The 18,539-nt window shown below is 35.2% G+C and overlaps 4 protein-coding genes across 9 annotated transcripts; 2 read left to right on the plus strand and 2 right to left on the minus strand.

Moving 5' to 3' along the window:
• Positions 1-31: 31 nt before the first annotated feature.
• LOC124637928 (sorting nexin-17) lies at positions 32-8,448 on the minus strand. Its single transcript, XM_047174702.1, has 8 exons — positions 8,131-8,448; positions 7,623-7,812; positions 7,178-7,532; positions 6,645-6,807; positions 4,561-4,785; positions 3,573-3,728; positions 2,919-3,068; positions 32-2,581 (listed from the first exon to the last, which is right to left on the minus strand). The coding sequence occupies exons 1-8, from the start codon at positions 8,188-8,190 to the stop codon at positions 2,435-2,437; spliced, it is 1,446 nt and encodes a 481-aa protein (XP_047030658.1). The 5' UTR covers positions 8,191-8,448; the 3' UTR covers positions 32-2,434.
• Positions 8,449-8,843: 395 nt separating this feature from the next.
• On the plus strand, positions 8,844-18,532 carry LOC124638006 (proteasomal ATPase-associated factor 1). Of its 2 annotated transcripts, XM_047174819.1 has the most exons (7): positions 8,844-8,994; positions 15,451-15,581; positions 16,729-17,039; positions 17,158-17,374; positions 17,488-17,620; positions 17,900-18,064; positions 18,167-18,532. In XM_047174819.1, exons 2-7 carry the CDS (start codon positions 15,526-15,528, stop codon positions 18,464-18,466), a joined length of 1,182 nt encoding a protein of 393 aa, XP_047030775.1. In that variant the 5' UTR covers positions 8,844-8,994; positions 15,451-15,525; the 3' UTR covers positions 18,467-18,532. The 2 variants fall into 2 exon arrangements, with proteins under 2 accessions (XP_047030775.1, XP_047030859.1); XM_047174903.1 differs by lacking the exons at positions 8,844-8,994; positions 15,451-15,581 and adding an exon at positions 16,094-16,461.
• On the plus strand, positions 9,346-12,564 carry LOC124638121 (putative nuclease HARBI1). The gene is made up of 6 exons (XM_047175026.1): positions 9,346-9,689; positions 9,969-10,159; positions 10,245-10,377; positions 11,159-11,300; positions 11,378-11,820; positions 11,976-12,564. The coding sequence occupies exons 1-5, from the start codon at positions 9,462-9,464 to the stop codon at positions 11,773-11,775; spliced, it is 1,092 nt and encodes a 363-aa protein (XP_047030982.1). The 5' UTR covers positions 9,346-9,461; the 3' UTR covers positions 11,776-11,820; positions 11,976-12,564.
• On the minus strand, positions 12,693-15,456 carry LOC124638291. Of its 5 annotated transcripts, XM_047175337.1 has the most exons (6): positions 15,060-15,456; positions 14,762-14,969; positions 14,348-14,527; positions 13,857-14,220; positions 13,636-13,704; positions 12,693-13,116 (listed from the first exon to the last, which is right to left on the minus strand). In XM_047175337.1, exons 2-6 carry the CDS (start codon positions 14,960-14,962, stop codon positions 12,965-12,967), a joined length of 966 nt encoding a protein of 321 aa, XP_047031293.1. In that variant the 5' UTR covers positions 14,963-14,969; positions 15,060-15,456; the 3' UTR covers positions 12,693-12,964. The 5 variants fall into 5 exon arrangements, with proteins under 5 accessions (XP_047031293.1, XP_047031503.1, XP_047031373.1 ...); XM_047175547.1 differs by lacking the exon at positions 14,348-14,527; XM_047175417.1 differs by having other exon boundaries at positions 14,411-14,527; positions 14,762-15,456.
• Positions 18,533-18,539: the final 7 nt, after the last annotated feature.

Consider the following 18,539-nt stretch of genomic DNA (forward strand, 5'->3'; position numbering starts at 1 on the left):
AGAATCTTATACTCATAATGAAACACCTACATTAATAGAAACGATTTTATTAAATTTACAAAGTACAAAATAAAAACCTGGTAAAATACAGAATACAAAGAATTTAATACAAGTGGAGAATCACAAAAACAAAGTATGGCAACAAAATATATTATGGCCACTAAGAAAGATTGATATTTTAATACAATATACGACATAAATATGTGGTCCCTTTAAAAATAACACGATTTTTATAACAATAATTAAAATTCACCTTTTCAAGTCAACAATTGGCAATTAGTATGGTATAAATAACTTCAGATATGTTAAAATTAGTTCGATTTAAGTAATTTGATTATTCTACGTCTTTTAATCCTTGATTCTTTGAGCAACTTACGTAAAGGTAAAGGTTAGCAAACACGAGAAACAAAAAATGTGCGCCTAAAAATATAGCATATTGGAAATATGGCAACAAAGTGACAGCTAGAAAGAGATTGCATTCTCTTGCAATGCGCATTTCAAGATTTTGACTTAGTTAAAACAAGTGTAACAAATAAAAGCCTTGCAATGCAAGATACAATACCAAAATAATAAATAAATACATCTGAGTATGTAATCATGAAGATGTCTTTTGAATAAAATGCAAAAGGGCCAGTTTTGCCTCAAAGCTAAGGCTGCATAAAAAAAGAAAATTCTTATGGTAGATATATTACAGATACGCGTATTCCAGGTTAGATTTTGGTTTGTATAGTCAACAAGCAAATATAAAGAAAAGTAGTAAGTTTATGATAATGAACACTTAAAAGTAGCACATTCACTTATTAGATAGAAAAATAATAACAAAAAATATTTTCTACTGTAGCTTGAGAAAAATATTAATTTTCTATTTATCTTGTTGTTGACCATACATAACCCGCTAACGTGTTACTAGTGCTAAAAATTGTGTTTGACGGCATTCGACAATAAAACCTTTTGACTGGCGGAGACGACTAAAGAGGTTAGCTATCTAAGTTTATAATGTTCGAATGAGTGCGTGATGTGTCGAGAACGCAGGACGATTCTGATGCCAGGGATGGACATAGAAGCATAAATATTTCATCTTACAATTTGGCTTCGAAGTTTTATCGATAGTAATTTATTGTCAAACACCCCATTAAGGCTAATTCATGCATTCAACCGCACTAATTTCAAAACAAGTTTGTCATTGTATAGACAGCGTTATCACACAGTTTTCACATATTCACTCATTTAGGGGCGTAGCACACAACAATTCGGAAGGAAATCGCCATCATATTAACTCGAGCCGTTCAGAATAATTCTTTACGAAACTGACTAATCGTAATCGCCTAGCTTCAGGATAATAGGTCCTCTTGACCAATATTTTACGGTTCGTATCCGAGTTGATGTGTGCCACGATCTTTACGTACTACAACTATTTATGAACTATTATACTTTAACATAATAATTACGGAAAATTGGTTCAGATCTGTTTATTAATTCTAGACAAAATGTTTTTTTTTTCTACTTAGTCGGGCGAGATCTTAAACGATTTTACTACGGTATATAACTATTGTTCAATAATGATAAAAATACGTAAGGAAGTTTTTAAATCGTTTGGTTAACCAACGTATAAACACACCAGAGCTCCACATAACAGAGCCAGAGGGAGATGAAGCTGTCTTTTTTTTATTTTGATCAACGAGCATAAATGCGCGAGTAGGTACATTGTAAAAACGAAGTAGAAATCTTTATGCTTAAAGACTAAAAAATACAATCAAACTTGATCGAACATAGGCAAGATAGGAAAAATTAAAAAAAACTACCTACCTACAATGAAAAATTTCGAAACTTACTAATCAAGACAATTTCATAATAAAATTAATGCATATTAATTCCTGTATTTCATACTTTCTGTGAGTCACCCGGACGGACTGCCATTTTTCGGTCGGTTTCAATTTCAATTTATACATAAGTTTTGTTATCAGCCAAAACATACTCCCAAAATTCGTAACACAATCCCTAAACCGATATTATTCATATAATTCAATAAACAATGACTAATCAATACAATTCCACTTAATTATTAAAAAATATGTATACTTAAAATATTTATCAAAATAATTTCATTAACAATTTCACGTAAAGTAAACATATGTTACTTAGTAACTAGAACATACACTCACATAATATGGCAAGTACAGTGTTCGATATGATATGACGTACAGTTTGATATAAACAGTATTCATAGCCACGCACTTACATTATATAGTAGGTATAATGTAAAAACTACCTATCAAGACAATCAGATAAAAAAATAATTCTGTACAAATACGAAAAAATGCAAATATGTATACAATTTTTACAAGTTTATAAACATTATTGGCAACTTTGTTTCCGAGTGATAATTTTTCTTTGGAAAACATTATTGTAGTTAAATTCGAGGGAAGAGAAGCCCTTATAGTTCTTCGTCTCCGATTGCTTCGAATGCGTTGTTCTCGACGCATTCTCTGCCGGGCTTGAACGATACAGTCGCGAACTTTTCCGTCAACTTCTGAACGGAAAATATTTCTCTCGAACTGCCAGAGTTGAATGAATCCCCGTTCTGAAAACAGCGTTGGTATTGTTTATTAGTTAACCTTTACAAAGAAATATTAAATCTGTTTTATAAAACTACTACAACAAGGATAAAGCTAGCGGAAAATCATCGCGTTTACTGTTAGATATCGGGTTTCCTATTATATCGTTTAATTTTGCCAAGCAGACTAGCCATATAGGCCAGGTCTACATGATGAATAACTTTAAAAGTACTATACAAAACTGAAACAGCAGAAGACCTTAATAATATTTTCCTCTATGTTCCCGAATAACTCTCATTCGTCGTGAAGATGGATACCAAACATTCCTACATTGAAATTCCACCTCTACTGCTATATACTTACGGTAGAACTTAGCGTGTCGCTAGACGAGGATGGCGTGATGACCTGACTGGAGCCATCGCGTCTGAGGTACGTCAGACTGCCTCGCTTGCTGCAGCGCGGCGATATGGGACCCGCACCCGCCTTCTGACGCATAAGTTCGTCTACTATCGACTGTAATATACGTAGTTCAGAATTAATTTTGAGGAGCCATACATATTATATCAAACTTCAGAATATAATTTTCATTTTGAGAGGCTAGTGGCAGCCATTCGTAAAGACCTAGATAGTTCGCAAAATACTTTTTGTCGTCACTGAAAATTGAATTCTTTTTTTTGAGCCAAGACTCTGCCAGAGTTAGGCGGATTGGAGTTTTTAACTTCTATCGTTCTTCTCCGCATTGGTGCAGTCAGGGCATTAGACAAAAAGAGCTTATTCGTTCCATGACTTATAATGCACGTGCAGACTTAATTCAATATGAATTCATTTTAGTTATACGAGCACCGAAGCCGCTAAAGAGCGCAGCATGCAATTGCATACAAAACAAAAAAGTACCGTCGAATTGAGAACGTCCTCCTATTTGAAGTCTTTTAAAAATAGAAGACTTTGGATGCAGTTTTCCGACGTTCGTATAAATTCATCGACAAATTAAAATGCATTCAAAAACGAATAACTTACTTGTAAACAAACGCTGATGAACGTTGCATGCTCAGTTCTCAAGGTTATCCATTTCAAATTGTCTTTACTAATGAGATATTCAAACGACAGCTCGAAGTTTTTATTCGAATCTTCGAGAAGAGAGCCATGACCGTTTTGAGTTGGTGACCTTTCAATCTGCAACAATATAAGGTTGTTTAAATGACAGATAAAAATGAGTTAAGTCTACATAAAAATAATAAAGCATTGTTCTTTTGGAAAATAAAATAAAACGTTTATTGGTCCTTCAGACAAGTGAAAGGCAGGTTAATCAGAGTCGATAAATAACATAAAGATTTGTTATGCGTTCTGAATCATGAATAGATAATAGTTTGTTTAGGTAAACCCCTCGTACATGGAAATAGATAAAGTAGAACTGAAACCAAGAGGACTTATTTCCTTTTTAGCGATCTGGCCAGCGAATATATCTAGTAGCTAGTTGAGCGTATTTATGTGGAGGTCGGCCGTATTGTCAGTTTAGAAACGAACCTAATTGCCGTGACAATGAATGTAAATATGGCTAGAGAAGTTGAAACAACAAACAATGTAGGTACCAAAAATAGTTTTAACTATAAAATAATATAATTAGCGCAATAATATGTTACGCATACCGAAGTAGTCAGTTGCCGAAATTTAATTATTGTCAAGTAAGTACCCTATAAGAACTGACAGATCTTCACATTGAAGAATAGGCTATCCGAAGAATAAATAACCAAAAATTCACTTAATAATCGATGTTGTACTAACATATAATCCTAATTACCAGCCTCAATTAAAATTTTACGGAAGTCATTCTATGTTTAAAATATGAAAAGAGGTCGTAGGTATCCTTTAGTGGGTCAATAAAAAGGCTGGTTACAATGACCTATATAGGCACAAATTCAAATCGCCATTCCAATTTTGAAACGAACAATTGTCAAACTCCAATTGGTCAGCAATGCACAATGAGAAGTTTTTCCACGTGACTCACCGAGTGCAACGTAGTGATTCTCCAACAGCGCATCCTTGTGACCTTGTAGCGTTGCTCGCGGGCGGGAGGCGCGAGGCCGAGTAGTGTGAGCTCCTTAGACGCGAGGGACACACGGACCCGGCACGTGCCCTCACCGGCCTCTTCAGATATGTTGTTACATTCTGTCACTGCCTCCCCGGCTGGTATCCTCCCGTAATGTCGCAGGGTTTTTGCTAGTTCTAGGTACTGGAAATATTCAATATAAAAAAACTGCATAAAAGGACTGCAATACGGTAGCTTACGAGCGTTCAATGGGAACCACCTCGCCGTCCGGGATATAAAGTAGCCTACAAATCTATCTACATAAATGCTATATCTTGAACAGAAATAAATTTCTAATGGAACCAGTAGTTCCTGAGATTAGGGTGTTCAATCGAACCAACTCTTCAGCTCTATAACGTAAGTATAGATGATAAATGGGTAGGTAAACCGTTCTATAATGTTACATACTACAGTAACACATACATTTTGGAGAACTGAACTATAAACTATACCTACCTATTTATAGATCAACTCGGTATTTGGTCGAAAAGAACAGGGATAAAAAAATATAGCATGGCATTAAAGATTGCCAAAGTCATAGTAATTCTGAGATAATCGTTTTATGTGCATGTTTTCCTTGAAAAACATTGTAGCATGAGTATTAGGAAGTTATATTTTGAAGTCGTTAACAGCCGCATTTCACGCCACTAGGTACCTAGCTCGTCAGTTTAATGACTGGTTACACATTCACATAATTAATGGGTCAGACCAATATTATACATAGTTACCTAATGGATAGCTGCGATTCACGTCTAGATGTTAATCCTACTTATATTATAAATGTGAAAGTTTGTGAGAATGTATGGATGTATGTTTGTTATTCAATCACGCAAAAACGGCTGGACCGATTTGATTGAAATTTGGTATGTAGATAGGTGAAACCCTGGATTAACACATAGGATACTTTTTATGAACACACCACGCGGGCGCAGCCGCTGGCGGAAGCTAGTATTTTATAATATTAAAAATGCATTTACCTGTTGCCTGCAATAAATTAATTTTATTGACAGAATCAATCAATATTCAGTATAAATGTTATTAAATCAATAAAAAAAGTAAAAAGACTATAAAATGTAATACAAATGATCCATGATTCATCCTGATAACTTTGTGTGATGATATCAGCCATTGGTGACACAATCTTTTAACACTCTTAGTAGGAGGTATCTACAAATCGTTATTGAATATTTGATAAGTAATATGTAAATAGATTGGCATCCATTATAAGTATAAAGAGATTATATGCAATTTAAAAAATACATAACATACTTTTATTGAGCTCAAAGGAAGCTATTAGGAATGTAAACAAAACTATATTCCTTTCATATAGTTCTAGAATTATAATTAACCCTGTGTAACATGAAAAAAGATCTGTCATCTTATGTTTGATATTGGAAAGAATTGCAAACTGGGGAGAACAAAGGTACTCTTATGCACGTAGGTAATACTATAGAACACAATTAGCTTTACAGTTGATGTGATCAAATAGCAATTATTCTTACTCTAATCAGAAACTAATGAATATAGTGAATCAATTGTTACACTTTTATTAGCAAATATTTTTATAACTACTTATTTTGTTTCGCTTCCTGTATTATATTACTATTACTAAAATGTACTTTATTGTAGTCAAAACAAACATAAACTTAATCAGCATAATAAACCCCAGGAATAAACAGAATGTTGAATATCAATTATGTGCCATTTACTTACACTATGTAGCTATGTATAACTCACTGCTCTCATTTGTTTGACCCAGCATTCTTAAAGATAAAGATGTTTATAGTAGCACATTGTATCTAAAGTATGCCAGTGAGAATACCAACCATATAATCTTTCAAGTAATTACAGATTATTGACAGGTTTAGGTGAGAAGGTAATCTTTGCAAATTATTATTGATGAGTTTTTATTATATCTTATCTCTGTTCTAATCCTGCATATTGCAGTAACCATGATTCACTATGGTTATTACAATCCTAAGATAAACAACAATAATACATACCTCTTTCTTTTGTTTTTTAGATTCATGTGCAGAAAGTAATTCTTTAGTTTGTGGGTCTGCTGTTAACCAGCCCAAATCTAAGTCCTCTATTGTTTGAAGATATAATAGGTCCAATGAAACTCTGTCCATCATTAGGTTTACATCATAACAGGGGTCCCAGTAGCTATAAAAAACATTTGAATGTCATAAAAATGAAAAAGATGCATAAAATAATCCTCAGAAATAATCCGTGGGGTCCGAGGGCGCACCTTCTTGCTAGGGATATTTCCCAGCGCTGGTTGATACTTCCCGGGACCCAAAGACTGGCTTTTATTTTGTACAGAGGTTGAGCATTGCCATCCAACGTGGCAATGCTGCCAGTCTTTTGGGTACATTACCCAGTGACAGCGATGAGGAGCAATTTTTTGATGCACTGTATTAGTTTTAAGTTGTATATATATATAAGTTTATTTTATTTTATTTTCAATTAATGTAAATATATTGTGAATAAATAAAAACTTTTAATCCTCAGAAAAGATTTAGATTTTCATTACCTTTTCCTCAAAACAATTTTATCTTCTGGCCTCACATATTTTTGGGATATATAAGGTGATTCATACTCCTCCAATTTTTTTAGTGCTGGCTGGCCATCTTTAGCGCAACTCCAATTGAAAAGGTATAAGGAAAAATATTTGACCAACTCCTTGGGCAGGTTTATGTAGTTGCATGCAATATCTAATATTGTATTTGATGAGTCAGTTGATGACACAGACAGAGGTATTCTGTACCCATTCATCAGAGATATTTCAATTTCTACTTCATGCATCTTGACATTATGGGTCTCTTGTTGAGCGGAAAACAGGAATGTTATCAGAAGGTCAGATGTTGTAAACAAAGGGTTCTGGCCAACTGAAAAAGTCAACATATATTTGAATGCACAATTTCCTCAGGGTATTTCAATAAACGATTATTTATCTTGATTTATTGATACCTACTTACCTAGTTGCATGTACTTTTCCAATAAGATTCTTCTCTCTTCGAGTTGTGAACTGGTGAGGAACAACTTTTTGGGTGGGAACTGTGGTAATTTGATATAGGGATTTTGCGCTTGTAACTGCTCATGTAAACTGAGCAGTTGTTTATACCGAGCAATGCAGTGGAAGACACCGTCGATGTGTATGTTGTAGCCCTAAAACAAAGTTACAACACTTAGCAGAAATTATTACTTATTCATTTGTGATTATTACATACGAAAATACCAACAATACATTAAATTTGGTTTGTAAGATTAAATTGTGGTCATTATTTAAATTAGGCTTCGCAAATTATTGTCAAAACAACAACAAAAAACTTCGAAATTGTTGTGAACAGGTAGATGTACATTTTATTTTAAGACAATATACAACTTTGGACACAATAATTAAAACTAGATACAATCATCACAAGTATTTCTAATTTCATAAAAAAACAATTATAGAATTTATTTATTATGGTTTAATAATATTACCGTGTATGAGATCCCATTGTCATCGTGAAATTGTTGCGAATCAGGAATTGAAAAATGCATTTTTAATTTTACAAAACATGCATAATATTTATTAGCAATTCACAGGTAGTAAATCAATCGAATTAATAAAATAAGTTCTTCTAATTTTATTACAAAACTGAAGAATTCGCCCACTTTTTAATTTGTTTCCAACACCAAAACATTGACTTTCCTATTCCACATCACGTAGGGACTGGCAATTTCAATTTGCACATATCTGACATAAATTTCTATCGATATTTCTGTAATCGATTTGTCTTGAAATGTAGGAAATACAGTCGATGAAAAAACGTTTTTTTGTTTCGGTTTCGGCCTTTCAAGTTTAAATAATTTTGTGTAGCTCACATGGCTTAACTGAAAGTTAGCGAGTTTCAATCAGTGCCAAACTCCCAAAGCTTTAATAAATTCACCGTAATCCAATGAATTTAAATCGATTCAATTTGCCTCTAAAGATGCAACATTTACGAACTCGGTTTCGGAACTATTATAGTCGTAGAATCTATGTATAGGATAAAAATAACTGCGTTTTGTACTCTTATTAACGTAGGTATTTGATTTCACGATTGATGAAACAATGTATATTGCATTTTTTATTATCATACGGAGTCGTAAAGAAACAGAAAATTGAAAATCAGTTTATAGCCTGTGTTGATGAATGTTGTCATATAATGTCGTTGTCAAACTTGTTTGACAGTAGTTGAATCCTGTCGCACAGCTGTAGTTTTATTTTGATTTGTGAATTTAGCAAATCATCCAGAAATAAGAAATTCAAAACATAATTCTTATTGTTGAATTGATGAGTGTAATAGGGTGTTTTGGCGGGATCTGGGGCCTTATTCGCTAACTCCACTGACAGCTCGCAGTTATCATCATTTGGTAAAGTATACATCGGTAAACTGTCAAACCGCTATTTTCTTATTTGCTAACGCCAGTTACCAACTGCGATGACGTCATGAGCACCGACAGCGTCTGATGTCCACCGTAGATCATTTTGACAGCTGTTTCTGTATCGATGAACGTTAAATTGCGATTTCGTAAGCCCAGCGGGCAATGAGTGGACATCAAATTGACAGCCACTGACATTTTTTTAAATACACTACAAATAGCAGTGTTTTATGCCCGATTTTGGTAATCATCACTGGGATGTCTATACTCTATTGTTGCATCAGACATATAAGATTTCTCTAATTTTGCGAATACGATAGAAATATAAACCCTGAGTCGTTCCTTTTTTAATAGTGTTATTTTTAATTGTATTATTTTAATTTGTTTTATCTTTTTTGTGTTACAGAATGTCGCGTGCATTTTTGCTGGCATTTGCGGACGAAGAGAGAAAACGAAGTTTGTCCAGAATCCAGAAACGTCGACTGCGGGATTGCAACAATTCTCTGGATTTACCGGAGAAGGAATTCATGGCAAATTTCCGTGTCAACAAATCAGGGTTTCAGCAAGTTTTGGCAGAGTTACGTCCATTTCTGCAACGTGCTCAACGAAACACTGCTGTTGCAATTGAGCTAAAAGTATGAATTTATAACCTAAAAAGTTGAATAAATACCAATCCTACTTATAAATATGAAAGTTTGTGAGAATGTAAGTATGGATGTATGTTTGTTACTCAATCACGCAAAAACGGTTGGACAGATTTGGTTGAAATTTGGTAAGTATGTAGAAAGCCGCGAGTGGAAGCTAGTATTACGTAAATTAATAATGTTATTCTTAAACACTGAAATGATGATGGAGTAATATTAATAATTATGATGATAAACTTTGTACCTAACATCAAATTTTGTTATGTGTAGATATTGGCAGTCCTAAACTTTTATGCAAATGGATCATACCAACGAAGCTCCTCATTCATTTGCAACATGTCTCAACCTACATTTAGTAGGTGCCTACATGAGGTAACCGATGCTCTCAATGTACGGGACGTGCTACTCAAGTACATAAAGTTTCCTTCCACTCAACAAGAACGGGAATCCACCATGAGAGTGTATGTTAGCTATATATTATTTTAATCATATATGTAATTGTTTTCTACCTTATATGTAATAAACATGAAATAATGTATTTTTCAGGTTTATGGAAAAATTTGGATTCCCAGGAGTTATTGGGTGCATTGATGGAACCCATGTTGCTATAATAAGGCCCACTGACCATGAAGAAGCTTTTTTTAATAGAAAACATTATCATTCATTAAATGTTTTGCTGGTGAGTATTAAACACATTTTTTAATGTTCTATCACAATTTTTTTTCTTACTGTATAATCAATCAATACTTTTTAACATATATGTATAAAAGATTTTTATTTTATTTATTTAGGGACAATTAACAACCACAATATACAATACATACTAATAAATTAACAATAAGGGTGAGTGATAACAATATTGTGGCCCACTGCATTATCCTCATTTTAACAAAAATATTAGGTAATGAGTGCCACCAAATGAGCATTATTAATTCAATAAATACTATACATAGCAATGGTATTAAAACATTACAAATAAATAATTAATTAAAATAGGTACTGCAAAACGAAACAAAATCAAATCACCATCATAATCACAATAATAAACAATAAAATTATACAAAATCCAATTTAACATTAAAACAATACAGCACAAAATCAAGTCATATTAAACATCAAGATCATAATCGTACATATTCAATTCAATATAATGATAATAATATTATAATCAAAGAGTAATATGTAGGTATAAAATAAATAAATTCAATTTAATTCAACTTCCAATAACAGTTTCATTACATCATTCTTAAATTTGGACTTAGAGCATACAAAAATGTCAATATCAATAAATGCTTTATTGTAGGTATCTACCATTCGACGCATAGGGCAGCGTAGACCAGAATTTGTACGACAATTATTTACAAAAAAAGATCAATGATAAAAGATCCATGTCAAGTTGTTTGGTTTTGGCACTTGCGCTGATGGCTGACTGTACAGTATGTTATACCTATCTATTGCAGATTTGTGATGCGAATTTGCAAATACTGCATGTTGATGCATCCTATGGAGGTGCATCACATGATTCATTTGTGTGGAACCAATGCTGCATTAAATCTCACCTAGAAGGATTGGAAAGATCTGGGGAGCATTGTTGGCTATTAGGTATATAAATATTGGATTGTATTTGTCAAGTATTTTCAAATAAAACAGGTATTTTACTTATATTACTGAAATTTCAGGTGATTCTGGATATGCACAACGCCCTTGGATGATGACACCTATATTAGAGGCTGCTGTCGGTTCACCAGAGGAACATTACACCACACTGCATTGCAAAGTTCGCAATACCGTTGAGCGTTGCATAGGTGTATTAAAGAATCGTTGGCGCTGTTTATTAGCACATAGGGTTCTTCACTATGACCCAGTGACTGTGGCTAAAATTGTGAATGCATGTGTTGTACTACACAATATAGCAAACATACACAATGTTCCTCTGCCGGAGCCTGAGAGTGAAGAGTCTGACTATTTGGAACAGAGCCAAATCTCCCAACAGATTAGAGCTGCAGCAAATCTAGATAATTCAAGGACCAGAGATATTCTAGTCCAAAGATTATGGAATACCAGGACTAATTTATAAACTCTTCCTGGCATTATTAATGGTTTAAGAATATTTATCTATTTAGTGAGTAATACTTTAAAATTATTTATTAAATTTTTCAAAACTATATAAGATAAATAGTGTAATTTTAAATGTTTAATCAATGCTTTCTACGCTATTAGTGCAAGTATAGTTTTATATCGATTACCTAAATTTATATATATTTTTATTTTTTTCAGGTACAAATCGCGAGGCGCCCCCAGACCCAGACCCAAAACCCTGAAAATCGGGACATTCGGCAACACTATGTGTAAGAACTAAAGTTTAAATATTTACTTAAAACCATTTTATTTGATTGGGATGACTGTCGTTAAAATAACTCATTTTTTTTTCTTTCTTCACATGTGGCTTCCCCGGCGACCACGGGCATGCGAGGTGCAAGATTCCCAGCACTTCCCCACCAAGGCGAGCTGAACGAGCCGCAGGATGCGGTACCTATTTCAAAACTTGGCTTACCAAGTAACATTATTTGAATTATATAATTTAATTTCCTCTTAACATAGTTGCATTAAAATAGTTTTATATAATTTATTCATTCAATACATTAGCTTCACTTGCATTGTATAACTTTCTCAGGGATAACTAGCACTATATGAAAATTATTGTAAAAAATTGATTTTTTTTAAAAGAGTGTCTATGGAGTTTCTTGCCGGTTCTTCTCCATGAGACCCACTCCTTGGAACCGTGCAACTAGCTTGACATTTCGCAAGAGCTTTTCTACTTGTGAACTTTTATGCGCCTATTTTAAATAAATAAAATATAATTTTAGTTTGAGTTTGAATTACCAATAACCAGTCTTACCAAGGAGTTTTGTTTTAACTGAGTTGATCAGGTAAGATAGGCAGTAGCTCCTAGTAAAATGAATAGGGTAAGTACCTAAAATAAAACTAGTTAAGTCTTATAAACGCTATTTATTCTTAGAATAAAAGGTACAACATTATTTAAAATTTCACTTAATAATAATTATTCTAATTAAAATCTTTTTTAATATAAAAACTAATTAACAATCACAACGTAGGGTGTAGACATCCACTTACAAGGGGTCCTATGGGCATGGGTAAAACCGCTGACGTTTTTAAACATTGGACCCAAAAGATAGAGGGGGGGGCCGCGGAGGATACATTGTTTGCAACATTCGGAACGACAACTAGACCAACGCAGTAGGTAATCATTCCCGGTTTGTTTGCCGGCGGTAGTCGTCCCGAATGTCTCTTAAAACCCCAAGCATCCCCTCCACTGCTTCTGTGAGTCGGGTCTCCACCTCTATTCTCCTCAATTCCAGGTCATAGGCCCAACGAGGTATTGACTCCTCTCTGCGAACTGAAAAAATAATATTTGTGACTATTTTTCTTTTTGGCTTACATGCATATATCGGGTGTGTCGTTCATAATCACATTAAATGAAATGCGTTAATATACTGGTTAATATATGTCGATTAACACAAAGAAAAAAGAAAAATACGTAAAACTAAAAAAATGATTTTTTCAAACAAAGTAAATGGAATAAAAATGTGCAAAACTTAGAACACCATATAAAACAATCATTACAAACAATTGAAATTCTCCCTTGAAACCTGACAGCTGTCAACTGATCAAAACATACGATACTCCTAAATTTATCTCTGCTTTACACATGAAGTTGTAAATTATAAAAACGAAAAATGACTCCTGTGGTTAAACCACTGAATGGATTAGGTTATTTTTTTTACAATTCGCCATAGAATATCATAAAGTATATGCGATATGATTTAATGTGATTGTGAACGACACACCCGATATAATAGTAGTATAGTAGTAGTAAAATTATCAAAATTTTTGTTATTGAAATAAAATTATTAACCATTCGCTCGTCGTGGTCGTTGACGCTGGCTCGGGGTTGAACATTGTGGACCATCTCTCTCAGAATTCCCTAGAAAAATATATATAATTACAATGATTTAACTACAGGATAATACACCTTACAATACAATTACTACTACCTAATTACTACTTGCTTATCGCTAGGCCTAGTAAAAATAAAATAAAAAGCTGTTTTTTATTTATTAATTAAGAAGTACTTACTAATAGCAGCCTCACTGGATAGTGTGGGCTCCACAGCCCCTGCAGCAGGCATCTGCTCCACAGCCTCTGCAGCAGGCGTCTGCTCCGCAGCCTCTGCAGCAGGCGTCTGCTCCACAGCCTCTGCAGCAGGCGTCTGCTCCACAGCCTCTGCAGCAGGCATCTGCTCCACAGCCTCTGCAGCAGGCATCTGCTCCACAGGCTGTGTCCCCTCTAGAAGGCTGTCGTCAAGCCATTCAACCTCCATTATCTGCTCATCATAAGTAGAGGTTGAGGGCTTAGGAGGCACCGGAGGCTGTGAGGTGTGTACAGCCACAGCTCCAGACATCGATGGCTGGGAAGTTGGTGGGTCACCAAGTGACAATATCTGAAGAAATAATTTTCTTTTCAATATGCGTAAAGAAACCACATAACATCCTGACAAATAAAGTAGTAGTTTCAATGAAGCGGATGACAATAAAACTTAAATTATATTTATATGAAATTAAACTAACATCAATGGGCAAGCGCACACCAGGCAATCCCTCAACCACAACAGGGCCTAACAAAGCCAGCACCTTTTCCTCTATATAGTTAAGAGGGACCAGCCTGTTAGGGCCTCCACCAGTCGCAGATGTGCTCCTCCGCATGTCTGCAGCTTTTCCTTTTGTTTTTGCTTTGAACTCTATCCAATACTTGACAAAAAAAACAGTTACTGGTTAGTTACACATGCAAACAATGTTACATTCATTCAGTGACAAAAACTTAGAAAAAGCAAAATAAAAAAAAGTTATCAATGAGTTACTATTAAGTTTTACAGATGCAAAGTAAGTATCCAAAATTAAAAGCAAGTGAATATTATGAGATATAGTCGTGCCACCATACAAACATGCTAAAGTGCTGTTTTTTAAATAAAGAAGTAAACGTACTCGGCGCCATTGGTCCGGCGTTTTAGTGGCTCCGCTGCCGACACAGTTAAGTGCCACCGAAATCGACCGCCATGCTTCTCGAGTGTCCCGCACTCCCTGAGGACCTGGCGGAAAGCGGCCCAACGCTATGTCGCGATGGGAATGCGCAAACTCTAGAAGCAGCTCCATTTGCCTCAGTGACACTTTCCTGCGTCCTGGCATTTTAAACCTAAATAATAATAAAATGGTGTATCAATTATTGCTTTGCATGCAAAACAGGAATTTAAGTTGTTTAATTCACAATAACTACAATACTCACAATGTTCTCAGTTAAAATATTGTTCAACCACACGGAACTTTAGACACCAAGTTCACACACAATAGAAAGCAAATACTGAATTTTACCGAGACAGATTGTTTTTAAATGTATAACACGTTGAAAATAAAGCGTTCTCTCAAACGTAGTAATGTAATGCTAATAAGGTATTTCCACCTTAGCAGTATAATAGTCGATAAAAACTAGAGTTGTCAAGAGTACCCCTGCTAGTCACCATAGTTTTTACGTTAAGCACCGTGAAAAGATATCCACTGATGTCCACTTCATGCGATACTAAATACCGATGTTTTGGAATTGTCAGTTGACATCAAAGTTCGGTTGACAACTGAGGCCAGTTGACAGCTGAAAATCCGAAAGTTAGCGAATAAGGGTACTGTTCTTTATTGAGTAACGGGCATCCATACATTCGTGTATACAATATTCAAATATAATATTATACTGTAAAAAGATGTCTAACCAGTTGCCGGTTGTTACAATTCAGTGTGATTGGAACGATGTTATTAGGCAAGTTTGTCTTTTTGATGGTAAAAATTTAGTATCGTTTGGCAGGCGGAGGGGGAGGAAAAGGGGGGGAGGGTGGTGGGGGGCTCCACCCCTATCCTCTGGTACCACTCCCGTTACAAGGTAACGCATAATTTTTGAGAAAAATAGATATTTGTAACCTAACCTCAAAACACTATAATCACCCACTACGGTCGGAAAATTAAGTGCAAGTACTTCTAATCAATACGAACAAAGGCAAAGTCGACGGAGCCCCGCTACGCGGGGCTCCTACTTCTGGGTGGTTTAAAAAAAAATAACCACGAAGGGGATGGCGGGGTCTTGCAGACCCCGCCATCCCCTTCGAACCTAACCTATCCGAGTCGGGGGTGCCCTAAGTCGCGAGCTCGCTTCGCTCGCTCGTGCATACTAAGAGGAATAAGATGTTATTTGAAATAACATCATAGTACATTCACGCAACTCGAAGAGATACGGAATGACACTAATGACAGCTATATAATCACAAATGACACTTATATAACGCAAAAACCAGAGACATTTATTTATTTTTTGCGTTCCTTTTCACGGATTTGTACACCACAGACGATATACTAAAACACATTCGGTTGTCGATCGCCCATTTTAACGTTCCGTTTTACCGAATAACGTTGACATTACGCGTTTTATCTGATTTGAGGTTAGAAACATTTTTTGTAAATTTCTCGAAAAATATCCATTACCTTGTAACAAGAGTGGTAGCGTTATAATCGGAGACCCACCCTCTACCAGATTTAACCACTTTTAGCCCCGTCCGCCTGCCAAACGATACTAAAGCCAACCCTTTTTGATTATTCTCGAGCTTGTTCATGGTTGCCAGTAAACCTCAATATGTTTCTCTGTGGAGGTAGTCTTTGAATAACTTTTTGGACAGGCAGAAAGAAGCCTATTATAATTAGCAGCATCATACTTAGCTTATCTTTTCTTTCATACAGCAATATTTGTTTACTTGAATAATGAACACATGTAGTGTTCAGTAGGATTCAAGCAGTTTTAGTGCTAAGTTTCACTTGGAATCATAACAAACTATATAGCACTTTCCTCCATAAACACAACACTATGTATTATTTACATCAGTGATAAAATAATCTATTTATTTCAATATTAATTACAGATTACCCAAAGGAGATGCATGGATATCTTCCAAAAAACTGAACGAAAACAGTATCCATGATAAGCTTACAACCACTTTAAGTGATGGGAAAGTGAAGATTAACTTCTCTGACAACTATCAGTACATATCCCATGGGCCCTTGAGTTTGGTTGTGAAACATGTAGCCTCGGGCCTGAAGGTGGCATTTGTAGCACCAACCAAAGCTCACAAAATACATAGTAAAGGAGTTTTGTCTGTGGCTGTTGCTGAGAATGCTTTGGCTGTATCCTCTTGTGAGGAAGACAAACTTCTGGTATGGGATAGCAGGACAAGTAAGTTAGTTATAAAATAAGTAAATAATATGATCAATTCAAAAGTTTCTCCAGTTGTCTATGATCAATTGCCAGTTACATTCTCAAAAGAGGTGAGTTTTAAATGTTTTGTTTTCAGGTGAAGTCAGCTTGGAACTAAAAGGTCACGGTGGCCCAGTATATAAATGCAAATTTTTCCCATCTGGCATTGTGGTCTTGTCTGCTGGGGCTGATGGTTCCTGCAGAATTTGGTCAGCTGAATCTGGAATAAATCCAGTCACCTTGAAGGGACATACTATGGCTGTATGTGATATCTGTATCATTGATAAAGGACGGAATGTGATTTCAGTAAGCAAGTAAGTCCATATAAATATTTATGGAACCAACCCAGTTTGTAAGTAAAGCTCTCATAAAGAATGGACCTACTTATTAATTATAGTACTAAAATACCTCTTTGAATTATTTTCAGGGATGGGTCAGCAAAGCTGTGGGATGTTGGTGAATCAAACTGCTTGGACAATGTTGTGGAGGGGCATGGTCAGATCAACTGCTGTGCTATTGCAACAACTAAAGAGGAGGTTGAAGTCGAAAATGAGAGGGAGGTAATATCTACATGCATCATCATCATTTTCTGAACCTTTTTCCCAATTATGTTGTGGTTGGCTTCCAGTCTAACCACAACACAACACATCTACATGCAATACAACAGAATGAAATAATACACATTACAATACAATGGAGTGCAATACAATACAATGCAATGCTACAAGATTTATGTAATCAGTCCAGCAAAATTTTAAACCCTGGATTAAAACGAAAAAAAATACCAAAAATATGAATGATCTTTATTACAGTTGGCATATTGTTGTATAAAATTCCAGGTAGGCACTCATAACAAGCTGTTGGTAGTTGGATGTGAGAGTGGACTGGTAGTCTGTGCTCATGTCGCCAAGAGAGCACAGATATATTCTAAGCAACTGGAGTCTGCATGCAATGCCATCATTATTATGGACCAGGCAGTTCTTGTTGGCTGTAGCAATGGAAAGGTATTGTATATAATCCTTAATGCATATTTATTGATTTAAGAGTATCCTGGAGTAATTTTAATGCCTAAGAGGTGGTAATAAAAGGAATAATAATCATTACAGATAACAAAACTAAATCTTCAAGATGGCTCAGTTCTAAAAGAATGGCATGAATCTGCTAACCCTATACTGAGTATGGCTGTTTTGACCAATCAATTGTTTGTTGTTGGGCGCCAAGACGGTACTTGCACAGTCCTATCATTGGAAGATGGGGCCAGCTCCAAACTTAGAGTGCAGCTGACAGGATCAGACTGTGATGGCATCAGGGATATCTCCTTCAATGGAAAGTGGGTATTTGCAGGCTGTCGAGACGCCATCGTGCGGAAATATGATTTCAATCAAATCAATGTCCACTTTAAGTAGAAACGTTATGTAACGGTATGTAATAAGCGTATTTATGAATAAGATATACCTGTCTATTGGACAAAATATTAGT

This window comes from Helicoverpa zea, chromosome 1 (genome assembly GCF_022581195.2).
Source record: "Helicoverpa zea isolate HzStark_Cry1AcR chromosome 1, ilHelZeax1.1, whole genome shotgun sequence".
In the NCBI taxonomy this organism is placed as follows: domain Eukaryota; kingdom Metazoa; phylum Arthropoda; class Insecta; order Lepidoptera; family Noctuidae; genus Helicoverpa; species Helicoverpa zea.

Excerpts from the sequence above, each read along its gene's own strand:
- LOC124637928 (XM_047174702.1), bottom strand. The coding sequence starts at position 8,190 with ATGCATTTTTCAATTCCTGATTCGCAACAATTTCACGATGACAATGGG. Across the intron at positions 4,786-6,644 it reads CTAAAAAACAAAAGAAAGAG|TACCTAGAACTAGCAAAAAC; the intron begins GTATGTATTATT and ends GAATATTTCCAG. Across the intron at positions 3,069-3,572 it reads TCATCAGCGTTTGTTTACAA|TCGATAGTAGACGAACTTAT; the intron begins GTAAGTTATTCG and ends CGTATATTACAG.
- LOC124638121 (XM_047175026.1), top strand. The coding sequence starts at position 9,462 with ATGTCGCGTGCATTTTTGCTGGCATTTGCGGACGAAGAGAGAAAACGA. Across the intron at positions 9,690-9,968 it reads CTGTTGCAATTGAGCTAAAA|ATATTGGCAGTCCTAAACTT; the intron begins GTATGAATTTAT and ends TGTTATGTGTAG. Across the intron at positions 11,301-11,377 it reads GGAGCATTGTTGGCTATTAG|GTGATTCTGGATATGCACAA; the intron begins GTATATAAATAT and ends CTGAAATTTCAG.
- LOC124638291 (XM_047175337.1), bottom strand. The coding sequence starts at position 14,962 with ATGCCAGGACGCAGGAAAGTGTCACTGAGGCAAATGGAGCTGCTTCTA. Across the intron at positions 14,221-14,347 it reads GTGTGCGCTTGCCCATTGAT|ATATTGTCACTTGGTGACCC; the intron begins GTTAGTTTAATT and ends TTATTTCTTCAG. Across the intron at positions 13,117-13,635 it reads ACGACCACGACGAGCGAATG|TTCGCAGAGAGGAGTCAATA; the intron begins GTTAATAATTTT and ends TTATTTTTTCAG.
- LOC124638006 (XM_047174819.1), top strand. The coding sequence starts at position 15,526 with ATGTCTAACCAGTTGCCGGTTGTTACAATTCAGTGTGATTGGAACGAT. Across the intron at positions 15,582-16,728 it reads GATTGGAACGATGTTATTAG|ATTACCCAAAGGAGATGCAT; the intron begins GCAAGTTTGTCT and ends TATTAATTACAG. Across the intron at positions 17,621-17,899 it reads AAGTCGAAAATGAGAGGGAG|GTAGGCACTCATAACAAGCT; the intron begins GTAATATCTACA and ends ATAAAATTCCAG.